This window comes from Salmo salar, chromosome ssa22 (assembly GCF_905237065.1).
Source record: "Salmo salar chromosome ssa22, Ssal_v3.1, whole genome shotgun sequence".
Lineage (NCBI taxonomy): Eukaryota > Metazoa > Chordata > Actinopteri > Salmoniformes > Salmonidae > Salmo > Salmo salar.
This window is the reverse complement of record NC_059463.1, coordinates 60,693,314-60,716,708: the sequence shown is the minus strand read 5'-3', so window position 1 is coordinate 60,716,708 and position 23,395 is coordinate 60,693,314. Positions and strand designations below refer to the sequence as shown.

Sequence of the window (23,395 nt, the reverse complement as noted above, 5' to 3'; positions counted from 1 at the left end):
TGGGGTGTTAACTGTTTATCTTTATCTGTAGTAGATAGACAGTGTGGTTGGGGTGTTAACTGTCTTTTATCTTTATCTGTAGTAGATAGACAGTGTGGTTGGGGTGTTAACTGTTTATCTTTATCTGTAGTAGATAGACAGTGTGGTTGGGGTGTTAACTGTTTATCTTTATCTGTAGTAGATAGACAGTGTGGTTGGGGTGTTAACTGTTTATCTTTATCTGTAGTAGATAGACAGTGTGGTTGGGGTGTTAACTGTGCTTTTATCTTTATCTGTAGTAGATAGACAGTGTGGTTGGGGTGTTAACTGTCTTTATCTTTATCTGTAGTAGATAGACAGTGTGGTTGGGGTGTTAACTGTGCTGTTTATCTTTATCTGTAGTAGATAGACAGTGTGGTTGGGGTGTTAACTGTTTATCTTTATCTGTAGTAGATAGACAGTGTGGTTGGGGTGTTAACTGTTTATCTTTATCTGTAGTAGATAGACAGTGTGGTTGGGGTGTTAACTGTTTATCTTTATCTGTAGTAGATAGACAGTGTGGTTGGGGTGTTAACTGTGCTTTATCTTTATCTGTAGTAGATAGACAGTGTGGTTGGGGTGTTAACTGTTTATCTTTATCTGTAGTAGATAGACAGTGTGGTTGGGGTGTTAACTGTGCGTTATCTTTATCTGTAGTAGATAGACAGTGTGGTTGGGGTGTTAACTGTTTATCTTTATCTGTAGTAGATAGACAGTGTGGTTGGGGTGTTAACTGTTTATCTTTATCTGTAGTAGATAGACAGTGTGGTTGGGGTGTTAACTGTTTATCTTTATCTGTAGTAGATAGACAGTGTGGTTGGGGTGTTAACTGTTTATCTTTATCTGTAGTAGATAGACAGTGTGGTTGGGGTGTTAACTGTGTTATCTTTATCTGTAGTAGATAGACAGTGTGGTTGGGGTGTTAACTGTGCTGTTTATCTTTATCTGTAGTAGATAGACAGTGTGGTTGGGGTGTTAACTGTTTATCTTTATCTGTAGTAGATAGACAGTGTGGTTGGGGTGTTAACTGTCTTATTCTTTATCTGTAGTAGATAGACAGTGTGGTTGGGGTGTTAACTGTGCTGTTTATCTTTATCTGTAGTAGATAGACAGTGTGGTTGGGGTGTTAACTGTTTATCTTTATCTGTAGTAGATAGACAGTGTGGTTGGGGTGTTAACTGTTTATCTTTATCTGTAGTAGATAGACAGTGTGGTTGGGGTGTTAACTGTGCTGTTTATCTTTATCTGTAGTAGATAGACAGTGTGGTTGGGGTGTTAACTGTTTATCTTTATCTGTAGTAGATAGACAGTGTGGTTGGGGTGTTAACTGTTTATCTTTATCTGTAGTAGATAGACAGTGTGGTTGGGGTGTTAACTGTGCTGTTTATCTTTATCTGTAGTAGATAGACAGTGTGGTTGGGGTGTTAACTGTGCTGTTTATCTGTAGTAGATAGACAGTGTGGTTGGGGTGTTAACTGTTTATCTTTATCTGTAGTAGATAGACAGTGTGGTTGGGGTGTTAACTGTGCTGTTTATCTTTATCTGTAGTAGATAGACAGTGTGGTTGGGGTATTAACTGTTTATCTTTATCTGTAGTAGATAGACAGTGTGGTTGGGGTGTTAACTGTTTATCTTTATCTGTAGTAGATAGACAGTGTGGTTGGGGTGTTAACTGTGCTGTTTATCTTTATCTGTAGTAGATAGACAGTGTGGTTGGGGTGTTAACTGTGCTGTTTATCTTTATCTGTAGTAGATAGACAGTGTGGTTGGGGTGTTAACTGTTTATCTTTATCTGTAGTAGATAGACAGTGTGGTTGGGGTGTTAACTGTTTATCTTTATCTGTAGTAGATAGACAGTGTGGTTGGGGTGTTAACTGTGCTGTTTATCTTTATCTGTAGTAGATAGACAGTGTGGTTGGGGTGTTAACTGTTTATCTTTATCTGTAGTAGATAGACAGTGTGGTTGGGGTGTTAACTGTGCTTATCTTTATCTGTAGTAGATAGACAGTGTGGTTGGGGTGTTAACTGTTTATCTTTATCTGTAGTAGATAGACAGTGTGGTTGGGGTGTTAACTGTCTGTTTATCTTTATCTGTAGTAGATAGACAGTGTGGTTGGGGTGTTAACTGTTTATCTTTATCTGTAGTAGATAGACAGTGTGGTTGGGGTGTTAACTGTGTTATCTTTATCTGTAGTAGATAGACAGTGTGGTTGGGGTGTTAACTGTTTATCTTTATCTGTAGTAGATAGACAGTGTGGTTGGGGTGTTAACTGTGCTGTTTATCTTTATCTGTAGTAGATAGACAGTGTGGTTGGGGTGTTAACTGTTTATCTTTATCTGTAGTAGATAGACAGTGTGGTTGGGGTGTTAACTGTGCTGTTTATCTTTATCTGTAGTAGATAGACAGTGTGGTTGGGGTGTTAACTGTTTATCTTTATCTGTAGTAGATAGACAGTGTGGTTGGGGTGTTAACTGTTTATCTTTATCTGTAGTAGATAGACAGTGTGGTTGGGGTGTTAACTGTTTATCTTTATCTGTAGTAGATAGACAGTGTGGTTGGGGTGTTAACTGTGCTGTTTATCTTTATCTGTAGTAGATAGACAGTGTGGTTGGGGTGTTAACTGTGCTTTATCTTTATCTGTAGTAGATAGACAGTGTGGTTGGGGTGTTAACTGTTTATCTTTATCTGTAGTAGATAGACAGTGTGGTTGGGGTGTTAACTGTTTATCTTTATCTGTAGTAGATAGACAGTGTGGTTGGGGTGTTAACTGTTTATCTTTATCTGTAGTAGATAGACAGTGTGGTTGGGGTGTTAACTGTTTATCTTTATCTGTAGTAGATAGACAGTGTGGTTGGGGTGTTAACTGTTTATCTTTATCTGTAGTAGATAGACAGTGTGGTTGGGGTGTTAACTGTTTATCTTTATCTGTAGTAGATAGACAGTGTGGTTGGGGTGTTAACTGTTTATCTTTATCTGTAGTAGATAGACAGTGTGGTTGGGGTGTTAACTGTTTATCTTTATCTGTAGTAGATAGACAGTGTGGTTGGGGTGTTAACTGTTTATCTTTATCTGTAGTAGATAGACAGTGTGGTTGGGGTGTTAACTGTCTTATCTTTATCTGTAGTAGATAGACAGTGTGGTTGGGGTGTTAACTGTGCTGTTTATCTTTATCTGTAGTAGATAGACAGTGTGGTTGGGGTGTTAACTGTTTATCTTTATCTGTAGTAGATAGACAGTGTGGTTGGGGTGTTAACTGTTTATCTTATCTGTAGTAGATAGACAGTGTGGTTGGGGTGTTAACTGTGCTGTTTATCTTTATCTGTAGTAGATAGACAGTGTGGTTGGGGTGTTAACTGTTTATCTTTATCTGTAGTAGATAGACAGTGTGGTTGGGGTGTTAACTGTTTATCTTTATCTGTAGTAGATAGACAGTGTGGTTGGGGTGTTAACTGTTTATCTTTATCTGTAGTAGATAGACAGTGTGGTTGGGGTGTTAACTGTTTATCTTTATCTGTAGTAGATAGACAGTGTGGTTGGGGTGTTAACTGTTTATCTTTATCTGTAGTAGATAGACAGTGTGGTTGGGGTGTTAACTGTTTATCTTTATCTGTAGTAGATAGACAGTGTGGTTGGGGTGTTAACTGTTTATCTTTATCTGTAGTAGATAGACAGTGTGGTTGGGGTGTTAACTGTTTATCTTTATCTGTAGTAGATAGACAGTGTGGTTGGGGTGTTAACTGTTTATCTTTATCTGTAGTAGATAGACAGTGTGGTTGGGGTGTTAACTGTTTATCTTTATCTGTAGTAGATAGACAGTGTGGTTGGGGTGTTAACTGTTTATCTTTATCTGTAGTAGATAGACAGTGTGGTTGGGGTGTTAACTGTTTATCTTTATCTGTAGTAGATAGACAGTGTGGTTGGGGTGTTAACTGTTTATCTTTATCTGTAGTAGATAGACAGTGTGGTTGGGGTGTTAACTGTTTATCTTTATCTGTAGTAGATAGACAGTGTGGTTGGGGTGTTAACTGTTTATCTTTATCTGTAGTAGATAGACAGTGTGGTTGGGGTGTTAACTGTTTATCTTTATCTGTAGTAGATAGACAGTGTGGTTGGGGTGTTAACTGTGCTGTTTATCTTTATCTGTAGTAGATAGACAGTGTGGTTGGGGTGTTAACTGTTTATCTTTATCTGTAGTAGATAGACAGTGTGGTTGGGGTGTTAACTGTGCTGTTTATCTTTATCTGTAGTAGATAGACAGTGTGGTTGGGGTGTTAACTGTTTATCTTTATCTGTAGTAGATAGACAGTGTGGTTGGGGTGTTAACTGTTTATCTTTATCTGTAGTAGATAGACAGTGTGGTTGGGGTGTTAACTGTGCTGTATGTCTTTATCTGTAGTAGATAGACAGTGTGGTTGGGGTGTTAACTGTGCTGTTTATCTTTATCTGTAGTAGATAGACAGTGTGGTTGGGGTGTTAACTCTTTATCTTTATCTGTAGTAGATAGACAGTGTGGTTGGGGTGTTAACTGTTTATCTTTATCTGTAGTAGATAGACAGTGTGGTTGGGGTGTTAACTGTTTATCTTTATCTGTAGTAGATAGACAGTGTGGTTGGGGTATTAACTGTTTATCTTTATCTGTAGTAGATAGACAGTGTGGTTGGGGTGTTAACTGTGCTGTTTATCTTTATCTGTAGTAGATAGACAGTGTGGTTGGGGTGTTAACTGTGCTGTTTATCTTTATCTGTAGTAGATAGACAGTGTGGTTGGGGTGTTAACTGTTTATCTTTATCTGTAGTAGATAGACAGTGTGGTTGGGGTGTTAACTGTTTATCTTTATCTGTAGTAGATAGACAGTGTGGTTGGGGTGTTAACTGTTTATCTGTAGTAGATAGACAGTGTGGTTGGGGTGTTAACTGTGCTGTTTATCTTTATCTGTAGTAGATAGACAGTGTGGTTGGGGTGTTAACTGTTTATCTTTATCTGTAGTAGATAGACAGTGTGGTTGGGGTGTTAACTGTGCTTTTATCTTTATCTGTAGTAGATAGACAGTGTGGTTGGGGTGTTAACTGTTTATCTTTATCTGTAGTAGATAGACAGTGTGGTTGGGGTGTTAACTGTTTATCTTTATCTGTAGTAGATAGACAGTGTGGTTGGGGTGTTAACTGTGCTGTATTTTATCTGTAGTAGATAGACAGTGTGGTTGGGGTGTTAACTGTGCTGTTTATCTTTATCTGTAGTAGATAGACAGTGTGGTTGGGGTGTTAACTGTTTATCTTTATCTGTAGTAGATAGACAGTGTGGTTGGGGTGTTAACTGTGCTGTTTATCTTTATCTGTAGTAGATAGACAGTGTGGTTGGGGTGTTAACTGTTTATCTTTATCTGTAGTAGATAGACAGCGTGGTTGGGGTGTTAACTGTTTATCTTTATCTGTAGTAGATAGACAGTGTGGTTGGGGGTGTTAACTGTTTATCTTTATCTGTAGTAGATAGACAGTGTGGTTGGGGTGTTAACTGTTTATCTTTATCTGTAGTAGATAGACAGTGTGGTTGGGGTGTTAACTGTTTATCTTTATCTGTAGTAGATAGACAGTGTGGTTGGGGTGTTAACTGTTTATCTTTATCTGTAGTAGATAGACAGTGTGGTTGGGGTGTTAACTGTTTATCTTTATCTGTAGTAGATAGACAGTGTGGTTGGGGTGTTAACTGTTTATCTTTATCTGTAGTAGATAGACAGTGTGGTTGGGGTGTTAACTGTTTATCTTTATCTGTAGTAGATAGACAGTGTGGTTGGGGTGTTAACTGTTTATCTTTATCTGTAGTAGATAGACAGTGTGGTTGGGGTGTTAACTGTTTATCTTTATCTGTAGTAGATAGACAGTGTGGTTGGGGTGTTAACTGTGCTGTTTATCTTTATCTGTAGTAGATAGACAGTGTGGTTGGGGTGTTAACTGTGCTGTTTATCTTTATTGTACTAGATAGACAGTGTGGTTGGGGTGTTAACTGTTTATCTTTATCTGTAGTAGATAGACAGTGTGGTTGGGGTGTTAACTGTGCTGTTTATCTTTATCTGTAGTAGATAGACAGTGTGGTTGGGGTGTTAACTGTTTATCTTTATCTGTAGTAGATAGACAGTGTGGTTGGGGTGTTAACTGTGCTGTTTATCTTTATCTGTAGTAGATAGACAGTGTGGTTGGGGTGTTAACTGTGCTGTTTATCTTTATCTGTAGTAGATAGACAGTGTGGTTGGGGTGTTAACTGTTTATCTTTATCTGTAGTAGATAGACAGTGTGGTTGGGGTGTTAACTGTTTATCTTTATCTGTAGTAGATAGACAGTGTGGTTGGGGTGTTAACTGTTTATCTTTATCTGTAGTAGATAGACAGTGTGGTTGGGGTGTTAACTGTTTATCTTTATCTGTAGTAGATAGACAGTGTGGTTGGGGTGTTAACTGTGCTTATCTTTATCTGTAGTAGATAGACAGTGTGGTTGGGGTGTTAACTGTTTATCTTTATCTGTAGTAGATAGACAGTGTGGTTGGGGTGTTAACTGTGCTGTTATCTTTATCTGTAGTAGATAGACAGTGTGGTTGGGGTGTTAACTGTCTTATCTTTATCTGTAGTAGATAGACAGTGTGGTTGGGGTGTTAACTGTGTTATCTTTATCTGTAGTAGATAGACAGTGTGGTTGGGGTGTTAACTGTGCTGTTTATCTTTATCTGTAGTAGATAGACAGTGTGGTTGGGGTGTTAACTGTTTATCTTTATCTGTAGTAGATAGACAGTGTGGTTGGGGTGTTAACTGTTTATCTTTATCTGTAGTAGATAGACAGTGTGGTTGGGGTGTTAACTGTTTATCTTTATCTGTAGTAGATAGACAGTGTGGTTTAGGTGTTAACTGTGCTGTATGTCTTTATCTGTAGTAGATAGACAGTGTGGTTGGGGTGTTAACTGTGCTGTTTATCTTTATCTGTAGTAGATAGACAGTGTGGTTGGGGTGTTAACTGTTTATCTTTATCTGTAGTAGATAGACAGTGTGGTTGGGGTGTTAACTGTTTGTCTTTATCTGTAGTAGATAGACAGTGTGGTTGGGGTGTTAACTGTGCTGTTTATCTTTATCTGTAGTAGATAGACAGTGTGGTTGGGGTGTTAACTGTTTATCTTTATCTGTAGTAGATAGACAGTGTGGTTGGGGTGTTAACTGTTTATCTTTATCTGTAGTAGATAGACAGTGTGGTTGGGGTGTTAACTGTTTATCTTTATCTGTAGTAGATAGACAGTGTGGTTGGGGTGTTAACTGTTTATCTTTATCTGTAGTAGATAGACAGTGTGGTTGGGGTGTTAACTGTTTATCTTTATCTGTAGTAGATAGACAGTGTGGTTGGGGTGTTAACTGTCTTATCTTTATCTGTAGTAGATAGACAGTGTGGTTGGGGTGTTAACTGTTTATCTTTATCTGTAGTAGATAGACAGTGTGGTTGGGGTGTTAACTGTTTATCTTTATCTGTAGTAGATAGACAGTGTGGTTGGGGTGTTAACTGTTTATCTTTATCTGTAGTAGATAGACAGTGTGGTTGGGGTGTTAACTGTGCTTATCTTTATCTGTAGTAGATAGACAGTGTGGTTGGGGTGTTAACTGTTTATCTTTATCTGTAGTAGATAGACAGTGTGGTTGGGGTGTTAACTGTGTGTTTATCTTTATCTGTAGTAGATAGACAGTGTGGTTGGGGTATTAACTGTTTATCTTTATCTGTAGTAGATAGACAGTGTGGTTGGGGTGTTAACTGTGCTTTATCTTTATCTGTAGTAGATAGACAGTGTGGTTGGGGTGTTAACTGTCTTTATCTTTATCTGTAGTAGATAGACAGTGTGGTTGGGGTGTTAACTGTCTTTATCTTTATCTGTAGTAGATAGACAGTGTGGTTGGGGTGTTAACTGTTTATCTTTATCTGTAGTAGATAGACAGCGTGGTTGGGGTGTTAACTGTTTATCTTTATCTGTAGTAGATAGACAGTGTGGTTGGGGTGTTAACTGTTTATCTTTATCTGTAGTAGATAGACAGTGTGGTTGGGGTGTTAACTGTTTATCTTTATCTGTAGTAGATAGACAGTGTGGTTGGGGTGTTAACTGTTTATCTTTATCTGTAGTAGATAGACAGCGTGGTTGGGGTGTTAACTGTGCTGTATGTCTTTATCTGTAGTAGATAGACAGTGTGGTTGGGGTATTAACTGTTTATCTTTATCTGTAGTAGATAGACAGTGTGGTTGGGGTGTTAACTGTTTATCTTTATCTGTAGTAGATAGACAGTGTGGTTGGGGTGTTAACTGTTTATCTTTATCTGTAGTAGATAGACAGTGTGGTTGGGGTGTTAACTGTTTATCTTTATCTGTAGTAGATAGACAGTGTGGTTGGGGTGTTAACTGTGCTGTTTATCTTTATCTGTAGTAGATAGACAGTGTGGTTGGGGTGTTAACTGTTTATCTTTATCTGTAGTAGATAGACAGTGTGGTTGGGGTGTTAACTGTTTATCTTTATCTGTAGTAGATAGACAGTGTGGTTGGGGTGTTAACTGTTTATCTTTATCTGTAGTAGATAGACAGTGTGGTTTAGGTGTTAACTGTGCTGTTTATCTTTATCTGTAGTAGATAGACAGTGTGGTTGGGGTGTTAACTGTGCTGTTTATCTTTATCTGTAGTAGATAGACAGTGTGGTTGGGGTGTTAACTGTTTATCTTTATCTGTAGTAGATAGACAGTGTGGTTGGGGTGTTAACTGTTTATCTTTATCTGTAGTAGATAGACAGTGTGGTTGGGGTGTTAACTGTGCTGTTTATCTTTATCTGTAGTAGATAGACAGTGTGGTTGGGGTGTTAACTGTCTGTTTATCTTTATCTGTAGTAGATAGACAGTGTGGTTGGGGTGTTAACTGTTTATCTTTATCTGTAGTAGATAGACAGTGTGGTTGGGGTGTTAACTGTTTATCTTTATCTGTAGTAGATAGACAGTGTGGTTGGGGTGTTAACTGTGCTTTATCTTTATCTGTAGTAGATAGACAGCGTGGTTGGGGTGTTAACTGTCTTATCTTTATCTGTAGTAGATAGACAGTGTGGTTGGGGTGTTAACTGTGCTGTTATCTTTATCTGTAGTAGATAGACAGTGTGGTTGGGGTGTTAACTGTTTATCTTTATCTGTAGTAGATAGACAGTGTGGTTGGGGTGTTAACTGTTTATCTTTATCTGTAGTAGATAGACAGTGTGGTTGGGGTGTTAACTGTTTATCTTTATCTGTAGTAGATAGACAGTGTGGTTGGGGTGTTAACTGTTTATCTTTATCTGTAGTAGATAGACAGTGTGGTTGGGGTGTTAACTGTTTATCTTTATCTGTAGTAGATAGACAGTGTGGTTGGGGTGTTAACTGTTTATCTTTATCTGTAGTAGATAGACAGTGTGGTTGGGGTGTTAACTGTTTATCTTTATCTGTAGTAGATAGACAGTGTGGTTGGGGTGTTAACTGTTTATCTTTATCTGTAGTAGATAGACAGTGTGGTTGGGGTGTTAACTGTTTATCTTTATCTGTAGTAGATAGACAGTGTGGTTGGGGTGTTAACTGTTTATCTTTATCTGTAGTAGATAGACAGTGTGGTTGGGGTGTTAACTGTTTATCTTTATCTGTAGTAGATAGACAGTGTGGTTGGGGTGTTAACTGTGTTATCTTTATCTGTAGTAGATAGACAGTGTGGTTGGGGTGTTAACTGTCTTTATCTTTATCTGTAGTAGATAGACAGTGTGGTTGGGGTGTTAACTGTTTATCTTTATCTGTAGTAGATAGACAGTGTGGTTGGGGTGTTAACTGTGTTATCTTTATCTGTAGTAGATAGACAGCGTGGTTGGGGTGTTAACTGTGCTGTATGTCTTTATCTGTAGTAGATAGACAGTGTGGTTGGGGTATTAACTGTTTATCTTTATCTGTAGTAGATAGACAGTGTGGTTGGGGTGTTAACTGTGCTTTTATCTTTATCTGTAGTAGATAGACAGTGTGGTTGGGGTGTTAACTGTGCTTATCTTTATCTGTAGTAGATAGACAGTGTGGTTGGGGTGTTAACTGTGCTTATCTTTATCTGTAGTAGATAGACAGTGTGGTTGGGGTGTTAACTGTGCTGTTTATCTTTATCTGTAGTAGATAGACAGTGTGGTTGGGGTGTTAACTGTGCTGTTTATCTTTATCTGTAGTAGATAGACAGTGTGGTTGGGGTGTTAACTGTTTATCTTTATCTGTAGTAGATAGACAGTGTGGTTGGGGTGTTAACTGTTTATCTTTATCTGTAGTAGATAGACAGTGTGGTTGGGGTGTTAACTGTGCTGTTTATCTGTAGTAGATAGACAGTGTGGTTGGGGTATTAACTGTTTATCTTTATCTGTAGTAGATAGACAGTGTGGTTTGGGTGTTAACTGTTTATCTTTATCTGTAGTAGATAGACAGTGTGGTTGGGGTGTTAACTGTTTATCTTTATCTGTAGTAGATAGACAGTGTGGTTGGGGTGTTAACTGTTTATCTTTATCTGTAGTAGATAGACAGTGTGGTTGGGGTGTTAACTGTTTATCTTTATCTGTAGTAGATAGACAGTGTGGTTGGGGTGTTAACTGTTTATCTTTATCTGTAGTAGATAGACAGTGTGGTTGGGGTGTTAACTGTGCTGTTTATCTTTATCTGTAGTAGATAGACAGTGTGGTTGGGGTGTTAACTGTTTATCTTTATCTGTAGTAGATAGACAGTGTGGTTGGGGTGTTAACTGTGCTGTTTATCTTTATCTGTAGTAGATAGACAGTGTGGTTGGGGTGTTAACTGTGTTATCTTTATCTGTAGTAGATAGACAGTGTGGTTGGGGTGTTAACTGTGCTGTATTCTTTATCTGTAGTAGATAGACAGTGTGGTTGGGGTGTTAACTGTGCTGTTTATCTTTATCTGTAGTAGATAGACAGTGTGGTTGGGGTGTTAACTGTTTATCTTTATCTGTAGTAGATAGACAGTGTGGTTGGGGTGTTAACTGTTTATCTTTATCTGTAGTAGATAGACAGTGTGGTTGGGGTGTTAACTGTTTATCTTTATCTGTAGTAGATAGACAGTGTGGTTGGGGTGTTAACTGTTTATCTTTATCTGTAGTAGATAGACAGTGTGGTTGGGGTGTTAACTGTTTATCTTTATCTGTAGTAGATAGACAGTGTGGTTGGGGTGTTAACTGTTTATCTTTATCTGTAGTAGATAGACAGTGTGGTTGGGGTGTTAACTGTGCTGTTTATCTGTAGTAGATAGACAGTGTGGTTGGGGTGTTAACTGTTTATCTTTATCTGTAGTAGATAGACAGTGTGGTTGGGGTGTTAACTGTTTATCTTTATCTGTAGTAGATAGACAGTGTGGTTGGGGTGTTAACTGTTTATCTTTATCTGTAGTAGATAGACAGTGTGGTTGGGGTGTTAACTGTTTATCTTTATCTGTAGTAGATAGACAGTGTGGTTGGGGTGTTAACTGTTTATCTTTATCTGTAGTAGATAGACAGTGTGGTTGGGGTGTTAACTGTTTATCTTTATCTGTAGTAGATAGACAGTGTGGTTGGGGTGTTAACTGTTTATCTTTATCTGTAGTAGATAGACAGTGTGGTTGGGGTGTTAACTGTTTATCTTTATCTGTAGTAGATAGACAGTGTGGTTGGGGTGTTAACTGTTTATCTTTATCTGTAGTAGATAGACAGTGTGGTTGGGGTGTTAACTGTCTGTTTATCTTTATCTGTAGTAGATAGACAGTGTGGTTGGGGTGTTAACTGTTTATCTTTATCTGTAGTAGATAGACAGTGTGGTTGGGGTGTTAACTGTTTATCTTTATCTGTAGTAGATAGACAGTGTGGTTGGGGTGTTAACTGTTTATCTTTATCTGTAGTAGATAGACAGTGTGGTTGGGGTGTTAACTGTTTATCTTTATCTGTAGTAGATAGACAGTGTGGTTGGGGTGTTAACTGTGCTTATCTTTATCTGTAGTAGATAGACAGTGTGGTTGGGGTGTTAACTGTCTTATCTTTATCTGTAGTAGATAGACAGTGTGGTTGGGGTGTTAACTGTGCTGTATCTTTATCTGTAGTAGATAGACAGTGTGGTTGGGGTGTTAACTGTTTATCTTTATCTGTAGTAGATAGACAGTGTGGTTGGGGTGTTAACTGTTTATCTTTATCTGTAGTAGATAGACAGTGTGGTTGGGGTGTTAACTGTTTATCTTTATCTGTAGTAGATAGACAGTGTGGTTGGGGTGTTAACTGTTTATCTTTATCTGTAGTAGATAGACAGTGTGGTTGGGGTGTTAACTGTTTATCTTTATCTGTAGTAGATAGACAGTGTGGTTGGGGTGTTAACTGTTTATCTTTATCTGTAGTAGATAGACAGTGTGGTTGGGGTGTTAACTGTTTATCTTTATCTGTAGTAGATAGACAGTGTGGTTGGGGTGTTAACTGTTTATCTTTATCTGTAGTAGATAGACAGTGTGGTTGGGGTGTTAACTGTGCTTTATCTTTATCTGTAGTAGATAGACAGTGTGGTTGGGGTGTTAACTGTTTATCTTTATCTGTAGTAGATAGACAGTGTGGTTGGGGTGTTAACTGTTTATCTTTATCTGTAGTAGATAGACAGTGTGGTTGGGGTGTTAACTGTTTATCTTTATCTGTAGTAGATAGACAGTGTGGTTGGGGTGTTAACTGTTTATCTTTATCTGTAGTAGATAGACAGTGTGGTTGGGGTGTTAACTGTGCTTTATCTTTATCTGTAGTAGATAGACAGTGTGGTTGGGGTGTTAACTGTTTATCTTTATCTGTAGTAGATAGACAGTGTGGTTGGGGTGTTAACTGTTTATCTTTATCTGTAGTAGATAGACAGTGTGGTTTGGGTGTTAACTGTGCTGTTTATCTTTATCTGTAGTAGATAGACAGTGTGGTTGGGGTGTTAACTGTTTATCTTTATCTGTAGTAGATAGACAGTGTGGTTGGGGTGTTAACTGTTTATCTTTATCTGTAGTAGATAGACAGTGTGGTTGGGGTGTTAACTGTTTATCTTTATCTGTAGTAGATAGACAGTGTGGTTTAGGTGTTAACTGTGCTGTATGTCTTTATCTGTAGTAGATAGACAGTGTGGTTGGGGTGTTAACTGTGCTTTTATCTTTATCTGTAGTAGATAGACAGTGTGGTTGGGGTGTTAACTGTTTATCTTTATCTGTAGTAGATAGACAGCGTGGTTGGGGTGTTAACTGTTTATGTCTTTATCTGTAGTAGATAGACAGTGTGGTTGGGGTATTAACTGTTTATCTTTATCTGTAGTAGATAGACAGTGTGGTTGGGGTGTTAACTGTGCTGTTTATCTTTATCTGTAGTAGATAGACAGTGTGGTTGGGGTGTTAACTGTGCTGTTTATCTTTATCTGTAGTAGATAGACAGCGTGGTTGGGGTGTTAACTGTGCTGTTTATCTTTATCTGTAGTAGATAGACAGTGTGGTTGGGGTGTTAACTGTTTATCTATATCTGTAGTAGATAGACAGTGTGGTTGGGGTATTAACTGTTTATCTTTATCTGTAGTAGATAGACAGTGTGGTTGGGGTGTTAACTGTTTATCTTTATCTGTAGTAGATAGACAGTGTGGTTGGGGTGTTAACTGTGCTGTATGTCTTTATCTGTAGTAGATAGACAGTGTGGTTGGGGTGTTAACTGTTTATCTTTATCTGTAGTAGATAGACAGTGTGGTTTAGGTGTTAACTGTTTATCTTTATCTGTAGTAGATAGACAGTGTGGTTGGGGTATTAACTGTGCTGTATGTCTTTATCTGTAGTAGATAGACAGTGTGGTTGGGGTATTAACTGTGCTGTATGTCTTTATCTGTAGTTTCTGCCCAAGCACCAGCACCTGCTGTGCATTGACATGCCTGGACACGAGGGCACCAGCCGCACCGATGCCAGAGACTATTCCATAGAGGGACAGGTCAAGAGGATACGACAGGTACTGATTGATTGGTTGGTTGGTTGATTGATTACATTCATTTTCCTTCTTTAAGCGCCCCGTCATGTTACACCACTGTAAACACCGTATACTGTTACTGTACCAAGATCACATTTTACATTTACTATTTATTTATTTAGCAGAAACTCTTTAGCTAGGTGAGACAACCACATATCTATCTTGGCCAGGACGCTCTTGAAAAATAGATTTTAAATCTCAACGAGCCCTTCCTGGTTAATTAAAGGTTAAATAAATAAAAATAAAATCTCAGTCATAGTAAGTACCTGGCCAAGGCCAAGGTACGACCTGGCCAAGGCTTTCGACTCTGTCAATCACCGTATTCTTATCGGCAGACTCAACAGCCTTGGTTTCTCAAATGACTGCCTCGCCTGGTTCACCAACTACTTCTCAGACAGAGTTCAATGTGTCAAATCAGAGGGCCTACTGTCTGGACCTCTGGCAGTCTCTATGGGGGTACCACAGGGTTCAATTCTCGGGCCGACTCTTTTCTCTGTATATATCAACGATGTCGCTCTCGCTGCTGGTGATTCTCTGATCCACCTCTACGCAGACGACACCATTCTGTATACATCTGGCCCTTCTTTGGACACTGTGTTAACTAACCTCCAGACGAGCTTCAATGCCATACAACTCTCCTTCCGTGGCCTCCAACTGCTCTTAAACGCTAGTAAAACTAAATGCATGCTTTTCAACCGTTCACTACCCGCCCGACTAGCATCACTACTCTGGACGGTTCCGACTAAGAATATGTGGACAACTACAAATACCTAGGTGTCTGGCTAGACTAAACTCTCAGTCCAGACTCATATTAAAAATCTCCAATCCAAAATGAAATGTAGAATCGGCTTCCTATTTCGCAACAAAGCCTCCTTCACTCACTCCGCCAAACATACCCTCGTAAAACTGACTATCCTACCGATCCTCGACTTCGGCGATGTCATTTACAAAATAGCCTCTATCACTCTACTCAGCAAACTGGATGCAGTCTATCACAGTGCCATCCGTTTTGTCACCAAAGCCCATATACTACCCACCACTGCGACCTGTATGCTCTCGTCGGCTGGCCCTTGCTACATATTCGTCGCCAGACCCACTGGCTCCAGGTCATCTATAAGTCTTTGCTAGGTAAAGCTCCGCCTTATCTCAGCTCACTGGTCAACATAACAACACCCACCCGTAGCACATCTCACTGGTCATCCCCAAAGCCAACACCTCCTTTGGCCGCCTTTCCTTCCAGTTCTCTGCTGTCAATGACTGGAACAAATTGCAAAAATCTCTGAAGCTGGAGACTTATTTCCCTCACAAACCTTAAACAAAAGCTAACTGAGCAGCTAACCGATCGCTGCAGCTGTACATAGCCCATCTGTAAATAGCCCATCCAACTACCTCATCCCCATATTGTTTTTATTTACTTTTCTACTCTTTTGCAAACCAGTATTTCTACTTGCCCATCAATCCCTCCAGTGTTCATTTGCTAAATTGTAACTACTTCGCTACTATGTGGTAGGCCTGATCTATTTATTGCCTTACCTCCTCACGCCATTTGCACACATTTTATATAGACTTTCTTTTTTTCTATTGTGTTATTGACTGTACGCTTGTTTATTCCATGTGTAACTCTGTGTTGTTGTTTGTGTCGCACTGCTTTGCTTTATCTTGGCCAGGTCGCAGTTGTAAATGAGAACTTGTTCTCAACTAGCCTACCTGGTTAAATAAAGGTGAAATAAAAAGATAAAGGTGAAATAAATAATAAAAAAACATCTTCAGATAACCACATACACTACCGTTCAAAAGTTTGGGGTCACTTAGAAATGTCCTTGTTTTTGAAAGAAAAGCAAAACAAAATGGTCCATTAAAATAACATCAGATTGATCAGAATACAGTGTAGACATTGTTAATTTTTGTTAATGTTGTAAATGTCTATTGTAGCTGGAAACGGCTGATTCTTTTTATTTTTATGGAATATCTACATATCTACAGCAACCTGTGTTCCAATGGCACGTTGTGTTAGCTAATCCAAGTTTATCATTTTAAAAAAGGCTAATTGATCATTAGAAAACCCTTTTGCCATTATGTTAGCACAGCTGAAAACTGTTGTCCTGATTAAAGAAGCAATAAAACTGGCCTTCTTTAGACTAGTTGAGTATCTGGATCATCAGCATTTGTGGGTTCGATTACAGGCTGAAAATGGCCAGAAACAAAGACCTTTCTTACGAAACTCGTCAGTATATTCTTGTTCTGAGAAATGAAGGCTATTCCATGCGAGAAATTGCCAAGAAACTGAAGATCTCGTACAACGCTGTGTACTACTCCCTTTACAGAACAGCGCAAACTGTCTCTAACCAGAATAGTAAGAGTGGGAGGCCCCTCTGCACAACTGAGCAAGAGGACAAGTACATTAGAGTGTCTAGTTTGAGAAACAGACGCCTCACAAGTCCTCAACTGGCAGCTTCATTAAATAGTACCCACAAAACACCAGTTTCAACGTCAACAGTGAAGCAGCAACTCTGGGATGCTGGCAGAGTTGCAAAAAAAAGCAGTTGCCATACCAGGTGGTGATGCAACCGGTCAGGGTGCTCTCGATGGTGTAGCTGTAGAACCTTTTTGAGGATCTCAGGACCCATGCCAAATCTTTTCAGTCTCCTGAGGGGGAAAGGTTTTGTCGTGCCCTCTTCACGACTGTCTTGGTATGTTTGGACCATGATAGTTCGTTGGTGATGTGGACACCAAGGAACTTGAAATTCTCAACCCGCTCCACTACAGCCCCGTCGATGTTAATGGGGGCCTATTCGGTCCGCCTTTTCCTGTAGTCCACGATCAGCTCTTTTGTCTTGTTCACATTGAGGGAGAGGTTGTTGTCCTGGCACCACACTGCCAGTTTTCTGACCTCCTCTCTATAGGCCGTCTCATCGTTGTCGGTGATCAGGCCTACCACTGTTGTGTCGTCAGCAAACTTAATGATGGTGTTGGAGTCGTGTTTGGCCACGCAGTCGTGGGTGAACAGGGAATACAGGAGGGTACTAAGTACACACCCCTGAGGGGACCCTGTGTTAAGGATCAGCGTGGCAGATGTGTCAGGAAGTCCAGGATCCAGTTGCAGAGGGAGGTGTTTAGTCCCAGGGTCCTTAGCTTAGTGATGAGCTTTGAGGGCACTATGGTGTTGAACGCTGAGCTGTAGTCGATGAACAGCATTCTCACATAGGTGTTCCTTTTGTCCAGGTGAGAAAGGGCTGTGTGGAGTGCGATTGAGATTGCATCATCTGTGGATCTGTTGGGGCGGTATGCAAATTGGAGTGGGTCTAGGGTTTCTGGGATAATGGTGTTGATGTGAGCCATCACCGGATCAGTAGTCATTTAGGCAGGTTACCTTCGCTTCTTTGGGCACAGGGGACTATGGTGGTCTGCTTGAAACATGTGGGTATTACAGACTCGGTCAGGGAGAGGTTGAAAATGTCAGTGAAGACACTTGACAGTTGGATGCTTTGAGTACATGTCCTGGTAATCCATCTGGTCCTGCAGCTTTGTGAATGTTGACCTGTTTTAAAGGTTTTTTTCACATCGGCTACCGAGAGTGCTATCACACAGTCGTCCAGAACAGCTGGTGCTCTCGTGCATGCTTCAGTGTTGCTTGCCTCGAAGCGAGCCTAAAAGGCATTTAGCTTTTCCCTTTGTAGTCCGTAATAGTTTTCAAGCCCTGCCACATCTGACGAGCGTCAGAGCCGGTGTAGTAGGATTCAATCTTAATCCTGTATTGACGCTTTGCTTGTTTGATGGTTCGTCTGAGGGCATAAAGGGATTTCTTATAAGCGTCCGGATTAGTCTCCCAGTCCTTGAAAGCGGCAGCTTTAGCCTTTAGCTCGACGCGGATGTTGCATGTAATCCATGATTTCTGGTTGGGATATGAACGTACAGTCACTATGGGGACGATGTCATCGATGCACTTATTGATGAAGCCAATGACTGAGGTGGTGTATTTCTCAATGCCATTGGATGAATCCCGGAACATATTCTACTGGATTTTTTATTCCTAAAGGTTGCACATGTGACATGCTGGTAAAAATTTGGTAAAACTGATTTAAGTTTGCCTGCATTAAAGTTCCCGGCCACTAGGAGCGCCGCTTCTGCGTGAGCATTTTCTTCTTTGCTCATGGCCTTAGAGTTGGTTGAGAGCGGTCTTAGTGCCAGCTTCGCTTTGTGGTGGTAAATAGACGGCTACGAATAATACAGATGAGAACTCTCTTGGTAGATAGTGTGGTCTACAGCTTATCATGAGGTATTCTACCTCAGGTGAGCAATACCTCGAGACTTCTTTAATATTAGACATCGTGCACCAGCTGTTATTGACAAATGGACCCCCCCTCGTCTTACCAGACGTAGCGTCTCTGTTCTGCCGGTGCATAGAACATCCTGCCAGCTCTATATTATCTGTTTCTTCGTTCAGTCACGTCTCGGTGAAACATAAGATTCAAGACAGTTTTTAATGTCCCATTGGTAGAATAATCTTAATAGTAGGTCATCAATTGCACGTTAGCAAGGAGAATGGAAGGCATTGGGAGTTTACTCGCTCGCCTCCGGCTTCTCAGAAGAATCCCCGATCTGCGTCCCCTTTTCCGGTGTCTTTTCTTCACACAAAAGGCGTGGATCTGGGCCTGTTCCAGTGAAAGCAGGATATCCTTCTTGTCGGACTCGTTAAAGGAAAAAGTTTCTTCCAGTCCGCGGTGAGTAATCACTTTTTTTTTTTCGGTCATAAGAGACGGTAGCAGCAACATTTATGTCCACACAATAAGTTAAAAAATAAGTTACGCAAAACGCTTAAAAATTTACAAAATTGCACAATTAGTGAATGTAAAACGTCAGCCATGTTCTTCGGCGCCATTTTCTTTTTGCCAATCAGATCTTCAACCAAAACCTAATATTAGATAAAGGGAACCTGAGTTTACAAATAACCAAAAATAGTTTTACTTCATTAACAGAGTTATAAAACCACCAATTCCCAAGTGTGAAAAAGTAATTGCCCCCCCTTTACACTCAACTGGTTGTGCCACCTTTAGGTGCAATGACTGCAACCAAACACTTCCTGTAGTTGATGATCAGTCTCTCACACTGCTGTGGAAGAATTTTGGCCCACTCTTCCATGCAGAACGGGGTCATTTGTGAGTTTTCAAGCAGGAACTGCTCGTTTCAGGCCCTGCCACAACATCTCAAATTGGATTAGGTCTGGACTTTAACTAGGCCATTCCAAAACTTCAAATCTGTTGCTTTTTAACCATTTTCATGTAGACTTGATTATGTGTTTTGGATCATTGTCTCGATGCATGACCCAGCTGGGCTTTAGCTTCAGTTCACAGACAGATGGCCTGACATTCTCCTGTAGAATTCTCTGATAAAGAGCAGAATTCATGCAAGTCCTCCAGGCCCTGAGGCAGCAAAGCATCTATAATCACACTACCATGCTGGACCGTTGGTATGAGGTTCTTACTGTGGAATGCAGGGTTTGATTTTCTCCAGACATAATGGGACCCATCTCATCCAAAATGTTGACTCAAGTTTGCCAAAAAGCACCTGGATGAAGACTCTTGGGGGGGAAAATATTAATTGACAGATAAATCAAAAGTATAACTTTTTGGACAACATGGGTCCCATTTATGCCTGAAATGCGCCATTTTGGTTCCCTAAGAAAGTCCAACTATCTTTTGCGTACCAATTAAGTGGAGCAATGGCCCAGTGGATATGATTTGGCATCTACAGTGCATTCGGAAAGTATTCAGACCCCTTAACTTTTTTTTGTTACATTACACACTAATTCTAAAATTGATTAAATTATATTTTTTTCCTCATCAATATACACACAATACCCTATAATGACAAAGTGAAAACAGGTCTTTAAATAAAAACATTTTTTAACCTTATTTACATAAGTATTCAGACCCTTTTGCTATGAGACTTGAAATTGAGCTCAGGTGCATCCTGTTTCCATTGATCATCCTTGATGTTTCTGCAACTTGATTGGAGTCCACCTGTGGTAAATTCAATTGATTGGATATGATTGGAAAGGCACACATTTGTCTTTAAGGTCCCACAGTTCAAATCAAATGTATTTATATAGCCCTTCTTACATCAGCTGATATCTCAAAGTGCTGTACAGAAACCCAGCCTAAAACCCCAAACAGCAAGCAATGCAGGTGTGGAAGCACGGTGGCTAGTAAAAACTCCCTAGAAAGTCCAAAACCTAGGAAGAAACCTAGAGAGGAACCAGGCTATGAGGGGTGGCCAGTCCTCTTCTGGCTGTGCCGGGTGGAGATTATAACAGAACATGGCTAAGATGTTCAAATGTTCATAGATGACCAGCATGGTCAAATAATAATAATTATAGTAGTTGTCGAGGGTGCAACAGGTCAGCACCTCAGGAGTAAATGTCAGTTGGCTTTTCATAGCCGATCATTGAGAGTATCTCTACCGCTCCTGCTGTCTCTAGAGAGTTGAAAACAGCAGGTCTGGGACAGGTAGCACGTCCGGTGAACAGGTCAGGGTTCCATAGCCACAGGCAGAACAGTTGAAACTGGAGCAGCAGCACGGTCAGGTGGACTGGGGACAGCAAGGAGTCAAGGCCAGGTAGTCCTTAAATTCACACAGGACACTGGAGAAATACTCCAGATATAACAGACTGACCCTAGCCCCCCGACACACAAACTACTGCAGCATAAATACTGGAGGCTGAGACAGGAGGGGTCAGGAGACACTGTGGCCCCATCCGATGATACCCCCGGACAGGGCCAAACAGGCAGGATATAACCCCACCCACTTTGCCAAAGCACAGCCCCCACACCACTAGAGGGATATCTCCAACCACCAACTTACCATCCTGAGACAAGGCAGAGTATAGCCCACAAAGATCTCCGCCATGGCACAATCCAAGGGGGGGCGCCAGCCCGGACAGGAAGACCACGTCAGTGACTCAACCCATTCAAGTGACGCACCCCTCCTAGGGACAGCATGGAAGAGCACCAGTAAGCCAGTGACTCAGCCCCTGTAATAGGGTCAGAGGCAGAGAATCCCAGTGGAGAGAGGGGAACCGGCCAGGCAGAGACAGCAAGGGCGGTTCGTTGCTCCAGCCTTTCCGTTCACCTTCACACTCCTGGGCCAGACTACACTCAATCATAGGACCTACTGAAGAGATGAGTCTTCAATAAAGACTTAACCTCTTGGGGCTAGGTGGGACGCTAGCGTGCCACCTGTGGTGCACTCCATCAACAGCAGGTGCATTTCAAGAGCGGCAAATTTGAATCCAAATAAATGTCAAAATTCAAATTTTTCAAAAATACAACTATGTTACACCATTTGAAAGATAAACATCTCCTTAATCTAACCACGTTTTACGATTTCAAAAAGGTTTTACGGCGAAAGCATAAATTTAGAGTATGTTAGGACAGTACATTTACAAGAGTTGTGTGTAATGTTTTGTCAAGTCAAAGACAGGGTCACCAAAACCATAAAACCAGCTAAAATGATACACTAACCTTTTACAATCTCCATCAGATGACACTCCTAGGACATTATGTTAGACAATGCATGCATTTTTAGTTCTATCAAGTTCATATTTATATACAAAAACAGCGTTTTACTATGGCATTGATGTTGAGGAAATCGTTTCCCTCCAATAACCGGCAGTCAAGTCAGCGTCACAAATTAAATAATTAAAATTAGAAAACATTGGTAAAATATTATATTGTCATTTAAAGAATTATAGATTTACATCTTTTGAACGCAATCAACTTGCCAGATTTAAAAATAACCTTACTGGGAAATCACACTTTGCAATAATCTGAGCACTGTGCCCAGAAAAATACGCGTTGCGATACAGACTAGACGTCATGTTGGGGAGATCTAAAATCGAAAATACTATGTAAATAATCCATTACCTTTGATTCTCTTCATCAGATGTCACTTCCAGGTATCACAGGTCCATAACGAATGTAGTTTTGTTCAAAAAAGCTCATCATTTATGTCCAAAAATCTCCGTCTCGTTAGCACATGATGTAAGCCAGCCGGACTTCTCGTCATGAACGAGGGGAAAAATATATTTCCGTTCGTTCAAACATGTCAAACGTTGTATAGCATAAATCATTAGGGCCTTTTTAACAGAACATGAATAATATTCAAGGTGGACGAATGCATAGCCTTTTATAACGTATTGGAACGAGGGTACCCAACATGAAGTAGCGCGCCAGGTGTCTAATGGGACATCACCGTTCCATGGCTCTTGTTCGGTCAGATCTCCCTCCAGAAGACTCAAAACACTTTGTAAAGGCTGGTGACATCTAGTGGAAGCAATAGGAAGTGCCAAAATATTCCTAAACCCCTGTGTTTTTCAATGGGATAGGTTTAAAGTCAATACAACACATCAGGTATCCACTTCCTGTCAGAAAATGTCTCAGGGTTTTGCCTGCCAAATGAGTTCTGTTATACTCAGACACCATTCAAACAGTTTTGGAAACTTTAGAGTGTTTTCTATCCATATATAATAAGTATATGCATATTCTAGTTACTGGGTAGGATTAGTAACCAGATTAAATCGGGTACATTTTTTTTATCCAGACGTGCAAATGCTGCCCCCTAGACCCAACAGGTTAAAGGTTGAGACTGAGTCTGCGTCTCTCACATGGGTAGGCAGAACATTCCATAAAAATGGAGCTCTATAGGAGAAGGCCCTGCCTCCAGCTGTTTGCTTAGAAATTCTAGGGACAGTTAGGAGGCCTGCATCTTGTGACAGTAGCGTACGTGTGGGACCAAATCAGAAAGATAGGTAGGAGCAAGCCCATGTAATGCTTTGTAGGTTAGCAGTAAAACCTTGAAATCATCCCTTGCCTTAACAGGAAGCCAGTGTAGGGAGGCTAGCACTGGAGTAATATGATCAAATTTTTTGGTTCTAGTCAGGATTCTAGCAGCCGTATTTAGCACTAACTGAAGTTTATTTAGTGCTTTATCCGGGTAGCCGGAAAGTAGAGCAATGCAGTAGTCTAACCTAGAAGTAACAAAAGCATGGATTAATTTTTCTGCATAAATTTTGGACAGAACATTTCTGAACTTTACAATGTTGACTGTGCATGTCAGAGCAAATACCAAGACATGAGGTCGAAGGAATTGTCCGTAGAGCCCTGAGACAGGATTGTGTCAAGGCACAGATCTGGGGAAGGGTCCCAAAACATTTCTGTAGCAGAAGGGCCTTGGTCAGAGAGGTGACCAAGAACCCGATGGTCACCCTGACAGAGCTCCAGAGTTCCTCTGTGGAGATGGGAGAACCTTCCAGAAGGACAACCATCTCTGCAGCACTCCACCAATC

General features: G+C 40.4%; 1 protein-coding gene across 9 annotated transcripts in view; it reads left to right on the top strand.

The window, feature by feature from the left end:
• The window catches only part of abhd6a (abhydrolase domain containing 6, acylglycerol lipase a), an 87,390-nt gene that overhangs the window by 24,172 nt on the left and 39,823 nt on the right, over positions 1-23,395 (top strand). For all 9 annotated transcript variants that reach the window (XM_045705425.1, XM_045705429.1, XM_045705427.1 and 6 more), the window contains exon 4: positions 13,921-14,034. In XM_045705425.1, coding sequence (XP_045561381.1) covers positions 13,921-14,034 — 114 coding nt within the window. The remainder of the gene's footprint in view (positions 1-13,920; positions 14,035-23,395) is intronic.